Below are 18,581 nucleotides of genomic sequence, written 5' to 3'. Positions count from 1 at the left end.
GGCAGGAGGAAGGGATGTTCTTTTATGTAGGGTATCTTTGAAACCAAGCTAACTCTGAAAAAATGGGGAATTTTCATTCTTGAAAATAAAATTTAACACAATGCCTAGCATGTAGGTACTACTCAGTAGATACTTATTTAATTAATGTTGGGTGTCCTCAGTAGTAAGGAAAAAAAAGACAGTCTGGTTACAACCAGTTTAAAGAAGACGACCTGTAAAAACAGAATAGATTCATATGTGGCCAAGGAGGATTTATAAAATTAATAGAACTTTAGAATAATGTTAGGATGGCTTCTGAAAAATACTAAGTATAAACAAGGCTTTTAAAACTATAGTTAGAACAAAATAATTAGATTAAGGGTTGGCATAATGTTAAGGGGAAGGCTGGAACTCATCATTTATTTATATCTTCTCCACTGAGGGAAATAGTTCTAAAGCTGTACAGAGTACACAAGGCAAAATGTACGGATTTCTAAGACAGAGTTGGATGTGCTCAGTAAAATGAGACACTCAATGAAAACAGTGAGTAGAGGATAAGAATGCACCGGATTATTGTTCTTAAGTAAAATCTCCATGAATTCAAATTTTCAAAATCTTGCAAATGTCCCCCAAATCGTCATTAGACATCTTGGTATATGATCTGAAAGCCTAGGGTAGACTTTCTTTTCAGAGCAAGGTGGTTACAGAGCAGGAAAGGTGTACTGATATGTTTTTCCTTTAAAGGTGTATTGGTATAAAGCTAAATCTGTGGTACTTTAAATAAGCTTCAATATATAGTGAGTATATTTTTATATTTAACTAATTCAACATATACTGGTGAGAGGAGTGTATATTGGTACAGTATTTTTAGAGGGAAATTTGGCAGTAAAAAATTGTATGAATGTTTTATAAATGTTCATCACAAGGAATCTGTCCTACAAATAACGTTTGTGTAGTTGAGAAAGGATAGATGACAGTATTGTATATGGTGGTAAAAAAATTAGAGACATGCTAAATTTTCACTGAAAAATGGCTTAAATACTTTTACAGAATCATTTTAAAACATATACGTATTAAGAAATAATAATTAAAACAAATGAGGTAGAGTGCCCACAGTGCTTTCCTTAGTGAAAAATGCAGATTGCATGGCAATATATAAAACATTCCATTTTTGTGTTTCTTACGTAAAATTTTGTAAGCTTGTATGTTTATAGGAATTAGGTAAAATGAATCTTCTGATTTTGTTCTTTTTCCAGGTTTTGGTTCTTATAGTTCCTTTTTCTTTTCCTATTTATTTGAGAATAATTTCAGTAATTTCAATAAAAATTCTGGTTGGATTTTAAAGAAAAGTGTTAATTTGTATGCAGCATATACCCCCACTTTCTCTTAAGCTGTCTCTTTTTAGTTAGTCTCTTTCTCCCCCAACCTCTAACAGCCATTGATCTGTTCTCTGTACTTTTCTATAATATCTCATAAATGGAATTATATAGTATGGAGATAGTCTATGCACTTGAAATTCATAAATGTTGTGGCATGTATCAGTCAGTAGCAGTCTTCCTTTTAATTGTATGGTAGTATTTTTTTAAAAGATTTTTAAAATTTATTTGATGAGGGAGCAAGCACAGAAGCAGGGGAAGCAGCACAGAGAGAGGGAGAGAGTGAGTGAGCGAGAAGCAGGCTTTCCACTAAGCAGGGAGCCTATGCTGAGCTGGATCCCAGAACCCTGGGATCATGACCTGAGCCAAAGGCAGATGCTTAACCAGCTAAGCCAACCAGGCGCCCCTGTATGATAGTATTTCATTGTATAGATGTACCATATTATATATCCAATCACTTGCTTTAGGCCATTTGGGAGATGTTTCCAGTTTTGGGGAATTAAGAATAAAGCTGCTATAAACATTTGAATGTATGTTTTTGTATGAATGTAAGCTTTCTTTTTACTTTGACAAATACCTAGGAGAGAGATTTCTCGGTCATGGTTAATGTATATATAATTTTTTAAGGAATGGCCAACCTTCAGTTTTTCATTCCCTTTAGCCATATGTGAAATTTCCTGTTGTTCTGTCCCCTCACCAACACTTGAAATGGTCTTTTTAATTTTAGTCATTCTCACCTCTCACACGGCCCTGAGATCACGACCTGAGCTGAAACCAAGAGTCAGAGGCTTTAATTGACTGTGCCACTGGGTGCCCCCTTTTGCTTTCTTCTTTACTCTCTTGATAGTGTCCTTTGATGCACGGAAATTTTTGATTTTTTAAAAACATTTATTTGAGAGGGAGCATGCATGCACTTGTGACCAGGGGAGGGGTAGAGGGAGAGGAGACAGAATCCCAGGTGGACTCTTCGCTGAGTGTGGAGCCTACTGGGGGCTTGATCCCATGACCCATGAGATCATGACCTGGACCAAAACCAAGAGCCAGACTCTCATCCAGCGGACCCACCCAGGTGCCCCCACAAGTTTCTGATTTTGATGAAGTCTGTCTTACCTGTTTTTTCTCTTGCTGCTTGTGCTCTTCGTGTCATATATAAGAAATTAATGTCACATAGAGTGTCATGAAGTTTTTGCTCTGTGTTTTCTGAAAAAGTTTAATAGTTTTAGCTTTTACATTTAGATGTTTGATCTATTTTGAGTTAATTTTTGTATATGGTGTCTGGTCAGCGTACAGCTCCATTCATTTGTATGTGAATGTCTACTCTTCCAAGTATCATTTGTTCAAAAGACTGTCCTTTCCATGTTGTATGGTCTTAGCACCTTTGTGAAAATTCATTTGACAGTGTATGTGAGGGTTTATTTCTGGGATCTTTTTCATTGTTCTTTGTCTTTATGCCAGAAACACAGTATTGATTATTGTCACTTTGTGGTTAAGTTTTGAAATCAGGAAGTATGACCTCCAACTGTGGTCTTCTTTTTCCAATATTGTTTTGGCTTTTAGGAGTCTCTTCCTTTGAGATTCCATATAAATTTTGGATGGAATTTTCTATTTCTGCAGAAATGTAATTGGGATATTGATAGCAATTGCATTGAATTTGTACATTGTTTTGGATAGTGTTGACCTCTTAACAATAATAAGTTTTCCCATTCATGAACAGTGGATATCTTTCCATTTACTGGTGTCTTCTTTCATTTCTTTCAGCAGTGTTTTGTAGTTTTCAGTGTACAGGTCTTTCACCCTGGTTGTTTATTTTTTATTACTATGTTTTTAAACAATTATTTTTTTAAGATTTATTTATTTAATTGAGAGAGAGTGAGAGAAAGGGCAAGGGGAGGGGCAGAGGGAGAGGAAAAAGCAGACTCCTTGCTGAACAGGGAGCCTAATGCCGGACTTGATCCCGGGACTCTAGGGTCATGACCTGAGCCCAAGGCAGACGCTTAACTGACTGAGCCACCCAGGGGACTTGGTTGTTTATTTTTAATTATTTTATTCTTTCTGATAGTATTACAAATCGAATTTTTCCTTTCTTGCCTTCTTGATTTGTTCATTGTTAGTGTACAAAAAAAACCAACCAAATTGTTCATAGTAATTTTTGTATCCTGCACCATTGGTACATTATGCAGTTCTAATAAATGCAGTGGATTTTTGTATGTTATTTGTACCCTGCAACTTTTCTTTACTAGTATTTTATTGCTGTTGATTCTCTGAGATTTTCTGTATATAAACTATTATGATGCCATTTGTGAATGCAGATAACTTAGTTCTTTTCTGTTTAGGTGTAATTCATATCTCTTTCTTGACTAATTGTCTCTTGTCTCTTGCTAAAACGTATAGTGGTACATTTTTAAAGGTGTGGTGAAAATGGACATTATTGTTTTCTTCCTGATTTTAGGGGGAATGCTTTCATTTTAGTCTTTCACTATTGATGAAGCTACCAATGTATTCTTCATAAGTGGCCTTTATCATATTAAGAAAGTTCCTTTTTTAGTTTTTTAAAATGTTTTTATTATGAAAGAATATTTGGCTTTTTGGTTTCCCTTGAGATTATGCCAGATGCTTTCTTTCGTAATTTGAGATGATCATGTAGCTCATTTTTCTTTCTATTAATGTATTAAATTGACCACTGTTTTTAAGTTGAATCACTCTTGCATTCCTGGAATAAATCCCACTTGCCCATGGCATATATTACATTGAATATGTAGTTGGATTCTGTTTGCCAGATTTTTTGTTTTGTTTTTAGGATTTTTACATCAGTATGTCTGTTCAGATTTTCTGTTTTTCTTGGGCTAGTTTTGGCAGTTTTTATATTTCTAGGAATTTGTCCGTTTAACCATGGGTTATGTGATTTATTGGCATACAACTGTCCATTCTAATAATCTTTTTATTTTCTGTAAGGTGGATAGCAATATCCCACCTTCACCTGTGAGGTGATGGATATGTTAATTAATTTGATGAGAAGGAGTCCTTCACAATGTATATGCATATCAAATCATCATGTATGCTTTAAATATCATGCAATTTTATTTGTCAGTTATACCTCAGTAAGCTGGAAATAAAATAATTTTCTTTCTTTCTTTTTCTTTTTTTTAATAACAGGATTGGCTTTGAGGTTATTTAAAAAGTTTTGAGTTGGACAGCATTTGTTTCTTTTGCTGCATTGTGGAAAGACCTCTTCAGCAATGATTACTTCAGAGTTACCAGTGTTACAGTAAGTATTACAGTTTTCTTATTTTTTAAAAAAATACCACATTTTTGTATATGAAATGCTTTTTTTAATGACACACATCAGATAAGTTCTCTGATAGTTGAGCAGTATGTCTGAAATCAAACAGCTGTTAGATTGTGTAATTACCATATCTGTGCATGGCCCTTGCTGTAGTAATATCCATATTTTTGTGTTATTGAGCAAAGATGTTACTCTCCTTATCAGGGGTTAGCATACTATGACCCATGGACCAAGGCTGGCATGCTGTCTGGTTTTTATAAAAATTTTTTATAAATTTTTATAAATTTGTACAGAGCCATTCTTACTCTTTTACAAATTGTTTAACTGCTTTTGTGCTACAAGTTGTGATAGAGAATGAATCGCTTGTAAAGTATAAATATTTTTTTGGACCATTTTGTTGGACCATTCATTATATACAGAAGTGCATAAACTCCTGTCCTGTATCATACTGTTTCTCTAACACATACCCTTCCACCTCCCCCACCTTCCTTTGCTGAGATTGTGATTGTTGGGCCATTCCGGTTGCATCTGCATTTTTAGTAGTATCTCATTAGATGTGTTGGAATTGTAGGATGGATCTAGAATTGGGTCTTATTTTGTATTCTTTGGGAAATACAATTAGTGTAGTAGCAGATACTTTCTCATTTGTAGGTTTCATCAGGATACAAATTAGGAACCTGCATACTGTGATCCTGTATGATAATGGTTTAGATATAATGAGAGTGATCAACGGTTTATGTAATTATTTATATTTTTATTGTCCTGGTTCATTTATATATCTCTTTACTAAGAGATTGTAGGCACCTTTTACTTCATTTTCCGGCTTTGTGTTTTTCCTTCAGGTATCTAAGACAAAAAGGTGTCTAAATGTCTTTACCTGCTTGAAAAACTATCTATACCTATCTTCCTTTCCCCCCCCCAAATACAGGAGATAAAATTTAAGCCCTTTCTAAGTACTTAACTCATGTCTTAATACTTCTTAACATAAAGATTTTTGGAGGTCTCCACATAATATTTTCTTTCTTTTTTTAAATCTTTGTCCTGCCAGCAGTTCCTACTTAACTCTGCTCTTACCTGGCAAGCTCACTAATACTATAGGTCTTAGCTGATGTGTCATGCCTCCAGCAAAACTCTTCTTTCCCCTCAGAGTTGGGGTAGGTATCCTCCTGTGGTTTTGTAACGTTCTTTGCTTTTCTTCTAGTACCATACTTTAACATAATGTTTTATAATCCTTGTTTCTGCCTAAACTGCACTTTTTTATCTTATACTATTAGTTATTAGGTAGGCCCAATAGAAATATGTCTTTGATTAAATATGGAAGAGAGATTATATTTAAATACATGTTGCATTTAAGGAGAAGTTACATTGACACAATAGTATTTAACATCATTTTTTTGGTGAGTAACTGAATTTTTTTCATTAAAATGTAAGCTTGTATTATGATTATGGGTAGTGGATAGTGGTGATCTGTTAGGTGGATAAATGAACTTTGCTTTCAGTCTGTCAGTGGGAGATTGTACTCTTGGTCAAGTTGAGATCTAAGGAACATATGTTGGGGGCATACAGTTCTCTGAGTATTTTGACAGATATTATAACAGCAATATGTTACCTTCTTTATTCCAGCCAGCCAGCAATACCATGTCTGCATTGTAAGTGAAAGGAAATATATTTCTTAGTATTTGTAAACTTCAGTTTCCATCATTTGTAAAGTGAAGACAGTATATTAGAAATTGATCTTGGGGTGCCTGGGTGGCTCAGTCGGTTGGAGTGTCTGACTTTTGATCTCATAATTTTGAGTACAAGCCCCATGTTGGGCTCCATGCCATCTTTTTAAAAAAAGAGGGAGGAAAAAAAATGATCTCTAACGATCTCCTCAAAAACAAAAATATTTCGACCCAGCAGTTCTTAATGTTTAGTTCAGTAATGATTATTTTAAGTATACACGAGAACCAGTGAATGACCTTTTAAAAAAATTTTTTTTGTGACCTTGTTATTTCTTAGCTTATTTAGATAATGTTATCACTGATGAATTTGTCACCTTTGTGGTGTTTACTGTTAGGCATTGTGAAATATTACCAGTTACCACATATTTTTATATTCTGCTACATAGTACAGTATCTGAAGGTATGTTAGGTTCTTGAGAGAAAGAGCATGTAGTAGAGATTCAGTCTATATTTTCATGAAACTTATATAAATAGGCATTAGTGAAGTAATCACAAATATATAGATCTGCCATTGAGGTGCTAGGATGATAAATTAGAGAATTTTGTGAGAATTTTACCACGAGCCTTGATTTAGTCTACTCTTCTCTGGAAAAGAGTTGAGCTTAACTCTGAAGCAGAGGAAAGGTTTGGGAAGAAGAAGAGATCAGAGTATTAATTTCAGATTGAAGGAATGGCATGTACAGAGACCCTGAGTTAGGAGGACTCATGGTATGTTTGAGAGACTGGAATAAAGCTCTTCTTTCTCTTTTTTCTTTTTTTTCAGGGTTGGGGATGGAGATTGACATGAGATTAAGGCTTGTGAGTAGAGTGGGGCTATATCATACAGGGACCTGCTTAAATGATATTAGGAATTTTGAATTTTTCTTTTTAGGGACAGTAAGAAGTCAGTTTAGGATTTTAAGCGTGGAAGAGATGCATGGGATAGATTTAGAAAATCACTCTTGGGTAGTATAGTGATTATTTGGGAGGGACAACAGTAGAAGCAAGGAGACCTTTTAAGAGGAGGGTATTGCAGTATGCAAGCCAGTTATATTGACAACTTGAAGTGGTTACGGTGCAAATGGAGAGAGGTAGACAGAATTTAGAGTTTTAGGGAATAAAAATTCATTTTTATAAGATTTGATCTGGTTCTTCCATTCTCTTAACTTCTGTCTAGTAGTAGTATAAATGTGAACATTAAACATTGGCACGGTGTTTGTAGGTTTTTTGCAGCAGTTGGTCAAAGTTTGAATTTTTGATCAAGGATTCTGTGCCTGTCCTAGAGAGCAGTTTGTTACTATATAATGAGAGTTAACTGTACAAGATAATTGTTTCAGCTCTTTAGTAGTTTAAAACTAGAGACAGTCTGAGTGCTCACGGATAGGGAAATAATTAAATAAATTTCATATGTATTATGAAGCGTACTGTATTATGAAGCATACTATTCCGGAATTCTGTTTACTTGCATGGAAGATTCCTATTAATTAAAAAATTTAAAACAAATATAGTTAGAAGAAGAAAATAAAACAATGAAATAAATTGTATTTTGATATGTATTTATATATGCAAAATCATAAATATTTATGGCAGAGTAGTAGTCAAACTGTTATTCTTCAGTTTGGGATTCAGAGTTAGGGAAACTCTTCCTTGTATTCTTATATCCTCACTATTGCTTGAAGTAAAAAAAATTATATATGTATTCTTGTATATTCTAATAAACACACATATACACATATACTAATTGGAATGTATTAGTAATTTGTTGATAATAGCTATCATCTTTTAAACTGGCTGCAGTTGGCAGAATTAGAAAATATATTGTACCTTTCTCTTTTATCAGTAAAGTGTAGTGCTCAAGGATAAATTATTTTCACTAATGGGTTATGTATTATATGCTAGAACAGACATGTTCCTATAGTTGCTTTCTGATTTAAAGCATCAAAAGCACTAGTAGATTCTGTCCACACAAGAGAAAAAGAAAACACAATATTTGCGTCTAGTATGCTAGACATAGAGAGAGAGAATTCAGGTTTACCTAGAGATCTAAATATACTGTGCCACATACTAGGTATGTGACTATAAACAAGATAATCACATTTTCAGATCTTTCATTTCTTTGTCTGTATTGATATAATGTGTTTTCTTACAAGGTTTTTGTACATGTTTGTTGCAGATAATGTATATAAATAGCACACAGTATATGTAAACATAATCTTTTTGGTCTGTATTGAGGAAAATGCAGTATGATTTATTATTTTTTAGTGGCGATGAATAAGATGAATAAGATGAGCTAGATCAGGAATTGACTACTGCTAGTGGCTCAGAGTTCTGTTTTTATGAATATTATTGGACTACAGACTGGTCCATTCACTTACATATTATATGTGGCTGTATTCAGGCTATGATGGTAGAGTTGAATAGTAGACAGACAGACTTTAAGACCCTGAAGTGTTACATATTTACTATGTAGTCCTGGACTAGATCAATATTATTTATAATTTTAATTTTATTTTTAAAAAAGTTAAAAAAAAAAAAACCTTTCATTCCAGTATAATGAATATACATTGTTATAGTAGTTTCAGGGTAAAATACAGGGATTCAGTGCTTTTGTGAATCCCTTCACTGACTTCTATAGACATACTTATTTTTACTGCTTCCTACTTTTCCTACTCTTGCTTTATGGTATTTCCCTCCATTTAAAAAGTCCCCTTTAACATTTTTTGTAAAGCTGGTTTAGTAGTCATGAATTCCTTTAATTTGTGTGTGTCTGGGGAACTATTTCTCCTTTTATTTTGAATAATAGCCTTGCTGGATTGAGTATTTGTGGTTGCAGGTCTTTTCCCTTCTGCACTTCCTTTCAGTGACAATATATTATGCTACTCTCTTTTCGTCTGCAAAGTTTCTGCTGAAAAATCAGCTCATTGCCTCATGGAGTTTTCCTTGTATATAATTGTTTCCTTTTCTCTTGCTACTTTTAAAATGCTCTCTTTATCACTACTTTTTGCCATTTTAATTGTTACGTGTCTTGGTAGACACCTCCTTGGATTGATTTGCGGGGGAGAGGGCTTTCTCTACCTCCTGAATATGGATTTCTTGTTTCCTTTCCCATATTCAGGAAGCTTTCCACCATAGTTCTTCAGATAAATTTTATTCCCCGTTTTCTCTCCTTTCTTTTTCGGGGTTCCCTATAATGCAAATGTTATGCTTATTGGTGTCACTGAGTTCCTTAAGTCTTTTTTTTTTTTTTTTTTTAAAGATTTTATTTATTTATTTATTTATTTGTCAGAGACAGAGAGAGTAAGAGCGCACAAACAGGGGGAGCAGCAGGCAGAGGGAGAAGCAGGCTGTCCGCTGAGCAAGGAGCCTGATGTGGGACTCCATCCCAGGGCCTGAGGATCATGACCTGAACCAAAGGCAGATGCTTAACCAACTGAGCCATCCAGGCATCCTCCTTGAGTCTGTTTCCATTTATTATTATTATTATTATTTATTTTTCTTTCTCTCTCTCTCCTGTTCAGCTTCATTGTTTTTCATTAGTCTGTCCTCCAGGTTGCTGATACATTCTTCTGATTCCTCTAGTCTACTATTTATTCCCTCTAGTGTATTTTTAATTTTAGTTACTGAGTTTTTCAACTCTGAATGGTTCTTTTTTATATTTTCTACCTCTTTGTTAAGGCTCTCTTTCAGTTCCTGTACTCTTTTTTTCAAATCCAATGAGTATCTGTTACTTTAAATCTTCTAGGTCTCTAGCTGTGATTTTTGTCCTGTTCTTTTATTTGGGACACATTCCTCTGTCTCCTCATTTGTGTCTTATGTTTTATCTCTCATGTTTTAAATAAGTCAGCTACATCTCCTCCTATTGAAAGTAATGGCCTTATGAATAAGATGTCCTCTAGTTCCCTACAGTGCATTGTCCCCTAATTATCCAAACCTTTGGTTTCAGGGGTGTCTTCTATGAATGTTGTATGCACTTTGCTGTTGTGGGTGAGCTGTATTTGCCTTCAGTTTGGTCCTCTGTAATGGTTCTTCCTGCCTGTTGTGGGCAGAGTTTAGTTCTTTGTTATTAGTGTGCCTGTCTGGGTGGCCTTGGGATTGAGTTAGGTCAGACCAGGCATTTGCCAGAGCTCCAGTAGCATCAGACTGCAGGTACTATCCCTGTGTTGACCCATGAGAAAGCTTTCATTGGTGGGAAGTGCCTGCAGGGACTGCAGGTGGGAAGTGCCTGTAGTCAGATCAGCTGTCTGCCCCAAGTCCATTGCCTGTGCTGCAGTCAAACTGGTATGTGTGGTTTTCTTCCCCTTTACCTAGGGCAAGAGTCACTTTGCCTTGTTCCTAGTCCCTGCTGGGGCTGTTAGCACAATTCCATACCTATGATACAGCTTTGTGTAGACTCCTTTGGAGGTGGGCCTGGAGGGGGCAGGTCCACAGGAAAGCATGGGGGTAAGGGTGCTGTTAGCAAGCTAGATGGAGAGTGTGTTCATACTGGTTCTGTATGTGTCCATGTATCTAGGCTGAGTAAGAGGGAGGGAAATGGCGCCTGCCAGCTCTTCTGTTCTTGGAGGAGTCTCCCAAACATCCGTACCCCTTCAGCATATTCACTGAGATTAGAAAACAAATCTCCCTTCCTAAGTCATTTTTCAGTCATTTTTTAGACTGCTGCTTCTGCTCTGTATCTCCCTGGAGCTGTTTGTTACTGCTATTTCATGTGCCCCCCCCCCCCACCCCCTTTAAGGGCAAGGACTCTGTTTCCCATTGCCCTCCAGTTCTCCCAGAGGCAGCCTGCTAATTTTTAAAGTTTCTGGTATTAAGCCCTGGTGATGGTGAGAACTTGCAAAGTTAAGCCCCTCTGGTTTTTAAAGCCAAATGTTACGGTGATTAGTCTTCCTAGTATGGGTCCTCCATGCATGGGGTGCCTTGTGTGCTTGGTGTGGTAGCTGTTCTACTCTCCTGTCTGTGCTGGTGGCTTCCTGACCTCCCTTAGACAGTCCTGTGGGTCTGTTTGGCTCCCAGCAAATCTTTGCCTTTCCTATCGTCTTTGATGTGGCCTCTTCTCTAAATTTGCCTGTGGGGAGTCTGTTGTAACAGTCTTTTGGTCGTTTTCTGGGTTATGTAATCTTGATGTGGGTGGTTTCTAGGTGTATCTGTGGGTTGATGTGAGCCTAGGATCTTCCTACTCTCCATCTTCCTCAGAAATCTCAGTCTTTTTTCTTTTTACAGTTTTAAAGATTTTATTTTTATTTGTTTATTTGACAGAGATCACAAGTAGGCAGAGAGGCAGGCAGAGAGAGAGGAGGAAGGAGGCTCCCTGCTGAGCAGAGAGCCAGATGTGGGGCTCGATCCCAGGACCCTAGGATCATGACCTGAGCTGAAAGCAGAGGCTTTAACCCACTGAGCCACCCAGGCACCCCTCTTTTTACAGTTTTAAATACCAGATCACCTTTGAAGATTTGCAAATAAGGAAATACTGCAGTGTTAAGAATCTTACTGGCAGTACGTCATGTAGAATGCCTTGCATGAGGGAACTAGAAATAGTTAAGTTGAAATTAATTCAGGGTATTATTATTCATGATTATTATGGTAATAATCATGGAAAGAATTGGAGAATTATTATATGGGGGGACGTCATGGGAACACTTGTTAGCTAATGGCACAAGAGGAAGATTGATATGATTCTAGGAGTATGAGTAAGACAGGATAATGATGACCATGATAAATTTGCATAACAACTTAAAGTACACTTATGCATTAACTAAATAAATCAGTTAATTATATTGCCTTGAGCAGAGAGCTAGAAATAAGTCAGTGTTGCACTTAATTTTATATGTGGTATTTGGTAAATTTGATGTGGCATTCAAAGAAGCATGTTACATGTGACTTAAAAATCTTGAATTGTAGATGATCAGGTCTGTTTTTAAAACCTTTTAAAATTTAAATTCAATTTAATTAACATATAGTATATCATTAGTTTCAGGGGTGGACTTTTTGATTCATCAGTTGCATATAACACCCAGTGCTCATTACATCAAGCACCCTCCTTAATGCCCATCACCCAGTTACCCCATCCCACCACCCATCTCCCCTCCAGCAGCCCTCGTTTGTTTCCCGTAGTTAAGAGTCTCTTATGGTTTGCCTTCCTCTCTGTTTTTATCTTATCTTTCCTTCCCTTCTCCTATGATCCTCTGTTTTGTTTCTTAAATTTCACATTTGAGTGAAATATATGTATTTGTCTTTTGCTGACTGACTTATTTCACTTAGCATAACACCCTATAGTTCCATCCATGTCATTGCAAATGGCAAGGTTTCATTCTTTTTGATGGCTAAGTAATACTCCATTGTGTGTGTGTGTGTGTGTGTGTGTGTGTGTGTGTGTGTGTACACATACATACATATACCACATCCTCTTTATCCATTCATCTGTTGATGGACATCTGGGCTCTTTCCATACTTTCGCTATTGTGGACATTGCTGCTATGAACATTCAGGTGCATGTGCCCCTTCAAATCAGTGTTTTTGTATCCTTTTTGTAAATACCTAGTAGTACAATTGCTGAGTCATAGGGTAGTTCTATTTTTAACTTTCTTGGGGAACCTCCCTGTTGTTTTCTAGAGTGGCTGCATGTTTGCATTCCCACCAACAGTGAAAGAGAGCTCCCCTTTCTCTGCATCCTCTCCAACATCTGTTATTTTCTAAGTTGTTAATTTTAGCCATTTTGACTTGTGTGAGGTGGTATCTCATTGATTTTGATTTGTATTTTTCTGATGTTGAGTGACGCTGAGCATTTTTTTCATATGTCTGTTAGCCCTTTGTCTTCTTTGGAGAAATGAGAAATGGGTGATCAGGTCTATTGATAATGTATTGAAGTGATAGAAGTTATACATCAAGTGGGTGAGATCTCCCATTGAGTGTGGTATAAAGGGAAGAGTAGCAGACAGTAAAGAATTAAGCTTTAGGCACCCGACACAAAGAGGAAATGATACTGAGAGCATTCAGTGAAGCAGATGGAGAAATAATAGATTGTATGTTGGACTCCCCTTTGCTGTATTCCTTTTATTGTATTTGCAGTTTTATGCATATCCTTTATACTGTTAGTAACATAAAATTTAATGAAGAAGTTGTTCATACTATATATATCTTTTCAGTGGTATGCTAGAGCCAGCCTGTACTGTCTTGGAGAGTTAAATATTAAATTTACAGGAATTTTGTGACCTAGTGAAATTAACATTGTCATTATAAAAAGTTAAGCTTTATGTACTTAAAATTAAATAAATCATATTAAAAATAAATGTAACAAATCCTCAAATTCACCACTTTCTAATTATTTTACATATTACTATTTTATATGTTCTTGAAGTTTTTATTTACACCTATTGTATTTTTATGGTAGAAATACTTTTTAGTGGTGTACTATTACTGTTTATTACTTCTCAAGTCTGTTGATACCATTTTGGCAATTTGAAATTGTGGTAGGAGTATTTACATTGCGAAAAGCAGCAAACACTACAGATCAGGGCTCAATTTATTATTTTGACATTTGTCTGTAGACCTAATGTGATGAAGTTATTGTTAAGAATGTAGGTTAAATTTAAAGGTATACCAGGTTTATAGCCATTATGTTATAATAACACTCATAGTGAGAAGTATTCTTCTAGTATTTGAGAACTGTTACTTATTCAGTAAAGAAGTTGTGATCTTTCATGTCAGAACTGTGTTTGTTCATCAGTTGCAACCAAAGGTTAGGTATGGATACAAGAGTGGTAAAACTATCATTTTATGTGAATGGATTAGCTATATGGAATTTATAATAAAAATACTGTGTATTTTTTTGTCAGTAAATTGTTATATATCCTTTATATCAGTAACATTTTTAATCATATTTTTTTGAAGAGGCAGTTAAACTTTTACTAGCACACTATTGACTTTCCTGATTTTATAGAATGAACAAAATTCCTCTTAAGAGTTAGTTTTTTTGTGTTGATGAATTCATCTTCTACAACTGAATTTTCATTTATATTTTGTATAGCAGCTGCCATTTCCACAATCATTTCCTTCTCTTTGTTTATCTATTAACTTGGAGATTCATGTCACTCAGGGTTATGGGATACAGACAGGAAGTATAACATTTTCAGTTTCCTAAAGATTTTTTCTGGAAGTGGAAGAAAAAACACTTCTTATCAGCCATATTCCAGGAGGTAAGGAAAGTAGTGGAACAGAACTGCATTGTATATATGAATTAATTTGTTTGCTAAAATAATATATCACGTTTTCTAGGGATTCAACTAATGAAACTACTGCCCATTCTGATGCTGGCAGCGAACTTGAAGAGACAGAGATCAAAGGAAAAAGAAAAAGGGGTCGTCCTGGTCGGCCTCCAGTATGTATTATACTTGTCTTTGTTCTTGTAATCGTTACTGAGTAAAGGGGCTTGATACAAGCTGTTTGTTAATTCTAGTTCTGTTAATACATATTAGAGATTCTTGGAAACTTTGCTTCATGAATTGGATTGACAGTGATCAGGAAAGTAATTTGATTTTAGTATCTTTTTTGCTCTCCATGCTTTGCTTGTAAATAAATTATGATCCATGTAAAGACATGGAGAAGATGATTAATATGAAATGAGATGTAGTTAGTTATGACCTCCTTGCATTTTAGGTGCAGCTCTGATGTGACCTCTTAAGTGTGCATTTTGGTAGTATTATTTGGGATTTTGGCCTAGTGTGAGAATATATTTTCATTGATATATGATTGAGAAGTTTAGAAGTATTCTGGATATCTGTACTTCGAGGGGATATATTTATTTATATATATATTTCATTTGTTTGTTTGTTCTAAGATTTTAGTTATTTATTTGACAGAGATTACAAGTAGGCAGAGAGGCAGGAGGGGCGGGGTGGGGGGAAGCAGGCTCCCCGCTGAGCAGAGAACCGGATGTGGGGCTCGATCCCAGAACCCTGGGATCATGACCTGAGCTGAAGGCAGAGGCTTAACCCACTGAGCCACCCAGGTGCCCCTCTTTATATATTTTTTGAGTGCACCAGGCATCATTCGGTTTAAGGTAGCATAAACTCTCAGAGACAGTATCACTCACCATGTCAAGGTTTAAGGTTTGTACTATTCTGCACTCATTTTTATATGATTTGGTATTAGCAATTTTTTCTCTATTTTATGAAAGTTCTTATTATGGAACATTTCACTCTCCTTTTGTGAGAGGCATAATACTATAATGAACTCTCCATATAACCATTACCCAGCAACAGCAGCTATCAAGTCATGGCTTTTTCATTTCTCCACCCCTTATTTCCTTCCTGTTTTATTTTCAAGTTCATATAGACATCATTCCATCTGTAGATATTTCAGAATCTATTTCTAAAAGATACGAGCTTGCTTTTTCTTTTTAAAATTTTTATTATTGAAGTATAGTTGACATACAATGTTTTATTAGTTTCAGGTGTATAACATAGTGATTTGACCATTCAATATATGATGCAGTGGTCACCATGATAAGTGTAATTACCACCTGTCACTATACAGTGTTAGTACAATATTATTGACTATATTCCCTAAGCTGTATTTTTTATCCTTATGACTAATCTAGTTTATAACTGGAAGTTTGAATCCTGTAGTCCCCTTTACATGTTTTGTTCATCCAGCCCCCCAGCCTCTTCCCCTGCCCCTTTGGCAACTACTACTTTTTTCTCTATATTTATGAATCTCTTTGTCTTCTTTGTTTTGTTTTTTTAGATTTCATATATAAATGAAATCATGTGGTATTTGTCTTTCTCCATCTAACTTATTATCAGTGGACAGTTTAGCTTTTTTTCTGTATCTTAGCTATTTTAAATAATGCTGCAATTAACATAGGGGTGCATATATCTTTTTGAATTAGTCTTTTCATTTTCTTCGGCTAAATACCCACCAGTGGAATTACTAGGTCATATGGCATTTCTATTTTTTAATTTTTTGAGACTGGTTTTCATAGTAGCTGTACCAGTTAAATTTCCCACTAACAGTACATGAAAGTTCCCTTTCTCCACATCCCTGCTTAGCACTTGTTATTTCTTGTTTTTTTGATACTAGAATTCTAATGGGTGTGATGTGATACCTTATTGTGGTTTTGATTTGCCTTTCCTTTATTATTATTAATGTTCAGCATCTTTTCATGTGTCTCTTGGTCATCTGTAAGTCTTCTTAGGGAAAGTGTCTGTTTAGGTCCCCTGCTCAGGACTTGATTATCTTTATTTAACAACAAATATCATTAGCATATCTCAAGATAAAAATATTGTGTAAAATCACCAAATAATGACCTTAAAGTTTATAATCATTTCATAAATACGATTTTATAGTTTGTTGGTTTGAATTATGCAAATGAAATTTACTTGTTGCAGTTGATGGTAATATTAATGGTAATATTAACCAGTTATTATAAATATGTCCTTGTGACTTTTTATGTTATTACTATTCTATTCATGTTTCTTAGCCTCAGTTTTTAATTAGCTTCAATGAATCTTTATAACCTTTCATTTTTTAGCACAGTCTTAAATTTGAAGGTTAGAGGGATGACTTGTACTATTTTCTCTACACTCTTACATTCCATCTTTATTTAAAAGGAAAAAATTGCGGTGGAAAAGGCATAATATTAAAATCACTCTTTATATTACTTATCAGTTTTGTTAGAATATTTGGTGGTATAATATCCATTATGAAAGCATTTTGGGAAAAGAAAAAGAGTTTCATACTCAGATGCTGGAGACTGTCTAGTTCTCCTTACTATGATTTTTCTGAGGCTATAGGTATGTTACATTGTTTTCACTAGGATTCATGAGTTACAGGTGCAAATTGGAAGTAAGACTAAACTTGCTTGAAGGTAGGAGTATTAACTGCCTATATGATTACTTATCTGAATTTGTTTTCCTCCAGTTGAAATACTTAACTTCCTAAGATTCAGATTAAGTGCTTCCTTCTTCAAGAATGCCTTTTTTTCCCCTAAAGAGAATTTATCACCCCTTTAGCGAGCTATTATGTTGTTATTATAGAATGTGTCTTAATTTTGATGTGTCTGTAGCTGCATCCCTATAACATTTTTGCTTTTCTTGTTGAAAAGGTGTTTGCATATCCAGATTTAGCTCCTTGTGGTTAGAAATATGATTTAATTTTTACTAAAATTAAATTTACTAAAATTACTAAAATTTCTATACCATAATCTAATAGATAAATAGTACATTTTCATCTCATGTTTATAGAATTGAAAAAGAGTTTGGAGGGTAGGATAGTGCATTCTGGAAACTTGTGTTAGATTTTAGTCCATATTTTCATACTCCTTAGTTCACATGGGTATCTGTACTTACTTCCACCTGCCTCAAGTCCATTTCTTGATCTTGGAAACAACACAACTTTCCGAATTTCTACCCTGGCTTTGCACTAGGCTGAAGCTATTTATGTCATTTAATTGTGACGTCAGTACTATGAAATAGTCTTTTTTTTTCTTTTAAGATTTTATTTATTTATTTATGAGAGAGTGCGTGTAAGCACAAGCAAGGGGAGAGGCAGGCAGAGGGAGTAGCAGGCCCTCTGCTGCGGCACTTGATCTTAGGATCATGACAAGAGCGGAAGGCTGAGGCTCCACTGACTAAATCACTCAGGCGTACCTGAAATAGTCTTAGATGTAGTTTACAAAGCAGAAAACAAAAGTATGAAGTGGTAATTTGCTGAGGTCCCACACAGCATATAAGTGGCAAAGCTAGGTTTTATTTTTATTATTTTTAAGATTTTTATTTATGTATTTATTTGACAGAGAGAGAGATCACAAGTAGGTAGAAAGACAAGCAGAGAGAGAGAGGGAGAAGTAGACTTCCCGCTGAGCAGAGAGCCTGACTTGCGGGTCTTGATCTCAGGATCCTGAGATCATGACCTGAGGCAAAAGCAGAGGCTTAGCTCGCTGAGCCACCCAGGCACCCCCAAAGCTTGGTTTTAAACTTGTATCTTAAACTCCCGAAGTCTTTCTGTCAAGAATGCCAAAATGCCAACCCATTAATTTATATTGAGAGGTGTCTTTGTCAGATTGATCAGATTTGCATATGCTCCAGTACCTGTTCTGAAGATTGCTTCAGACAGTTTTAGTCAGTTGGCTCCATTTTGGACAATTCTGAGTTTCGATTGATAAATGCTTTGTTTAGCTATTATAATAATACTGTTTATATTTTCTAAGACTTCATGATCTCTGATTTTGTTTGTTTACTCAGCCAT

General features: G+C 35.3%; 1 protein-coding gene across 1 annotated transcript in view; it reads left to right on the top strand.

Annotated features, from left to right (window-relative positions):
* LOC111154994 (stromal antigen 1) overlaps positions 1–18,581 on the top strand; it is a 432,305-nt gene that overhangs the window by 127,641 nt on the left and 286,083 nt on the right. Inside the window, exons 2-3 of the mRNA XM_022514974.1 lie at positions 4,509–4,620; positions 14,610–14,712. Of these exons, the coding sequence (XP_022370682.1) occupies positions 4,592–4,620; positions 14,610–14,712 (132 nt within the window). The 5' untranslated portion in view covers positions 4,509–4,591. The remainder of the gene's footprint in view (positions 1–4,508; positions 4,621–14,609; positions 14,713–18,581) is intronic.

This window comes from Enhydra lutris, unplaced genomic scaffold, assembly GCF_002288905.1.
Source record: "Enhydra lutris kenyoni isolate GAN:26980312 unplaced genomic scaffold, ASM228890v2 scaffoldscaffold39, whole genome shotgun sequence".
NCBI classification, from domain to species: Eukaryota; Metazoa; Chordata; class Mammalia; order Carnivora; family Mustelidae; genus Enhydra; species Enhydra lutris.
Note: the sequence above shows the minus strand (reverse complement) of the source record. Positions and strands in the feature narration are given on the sequence as shown.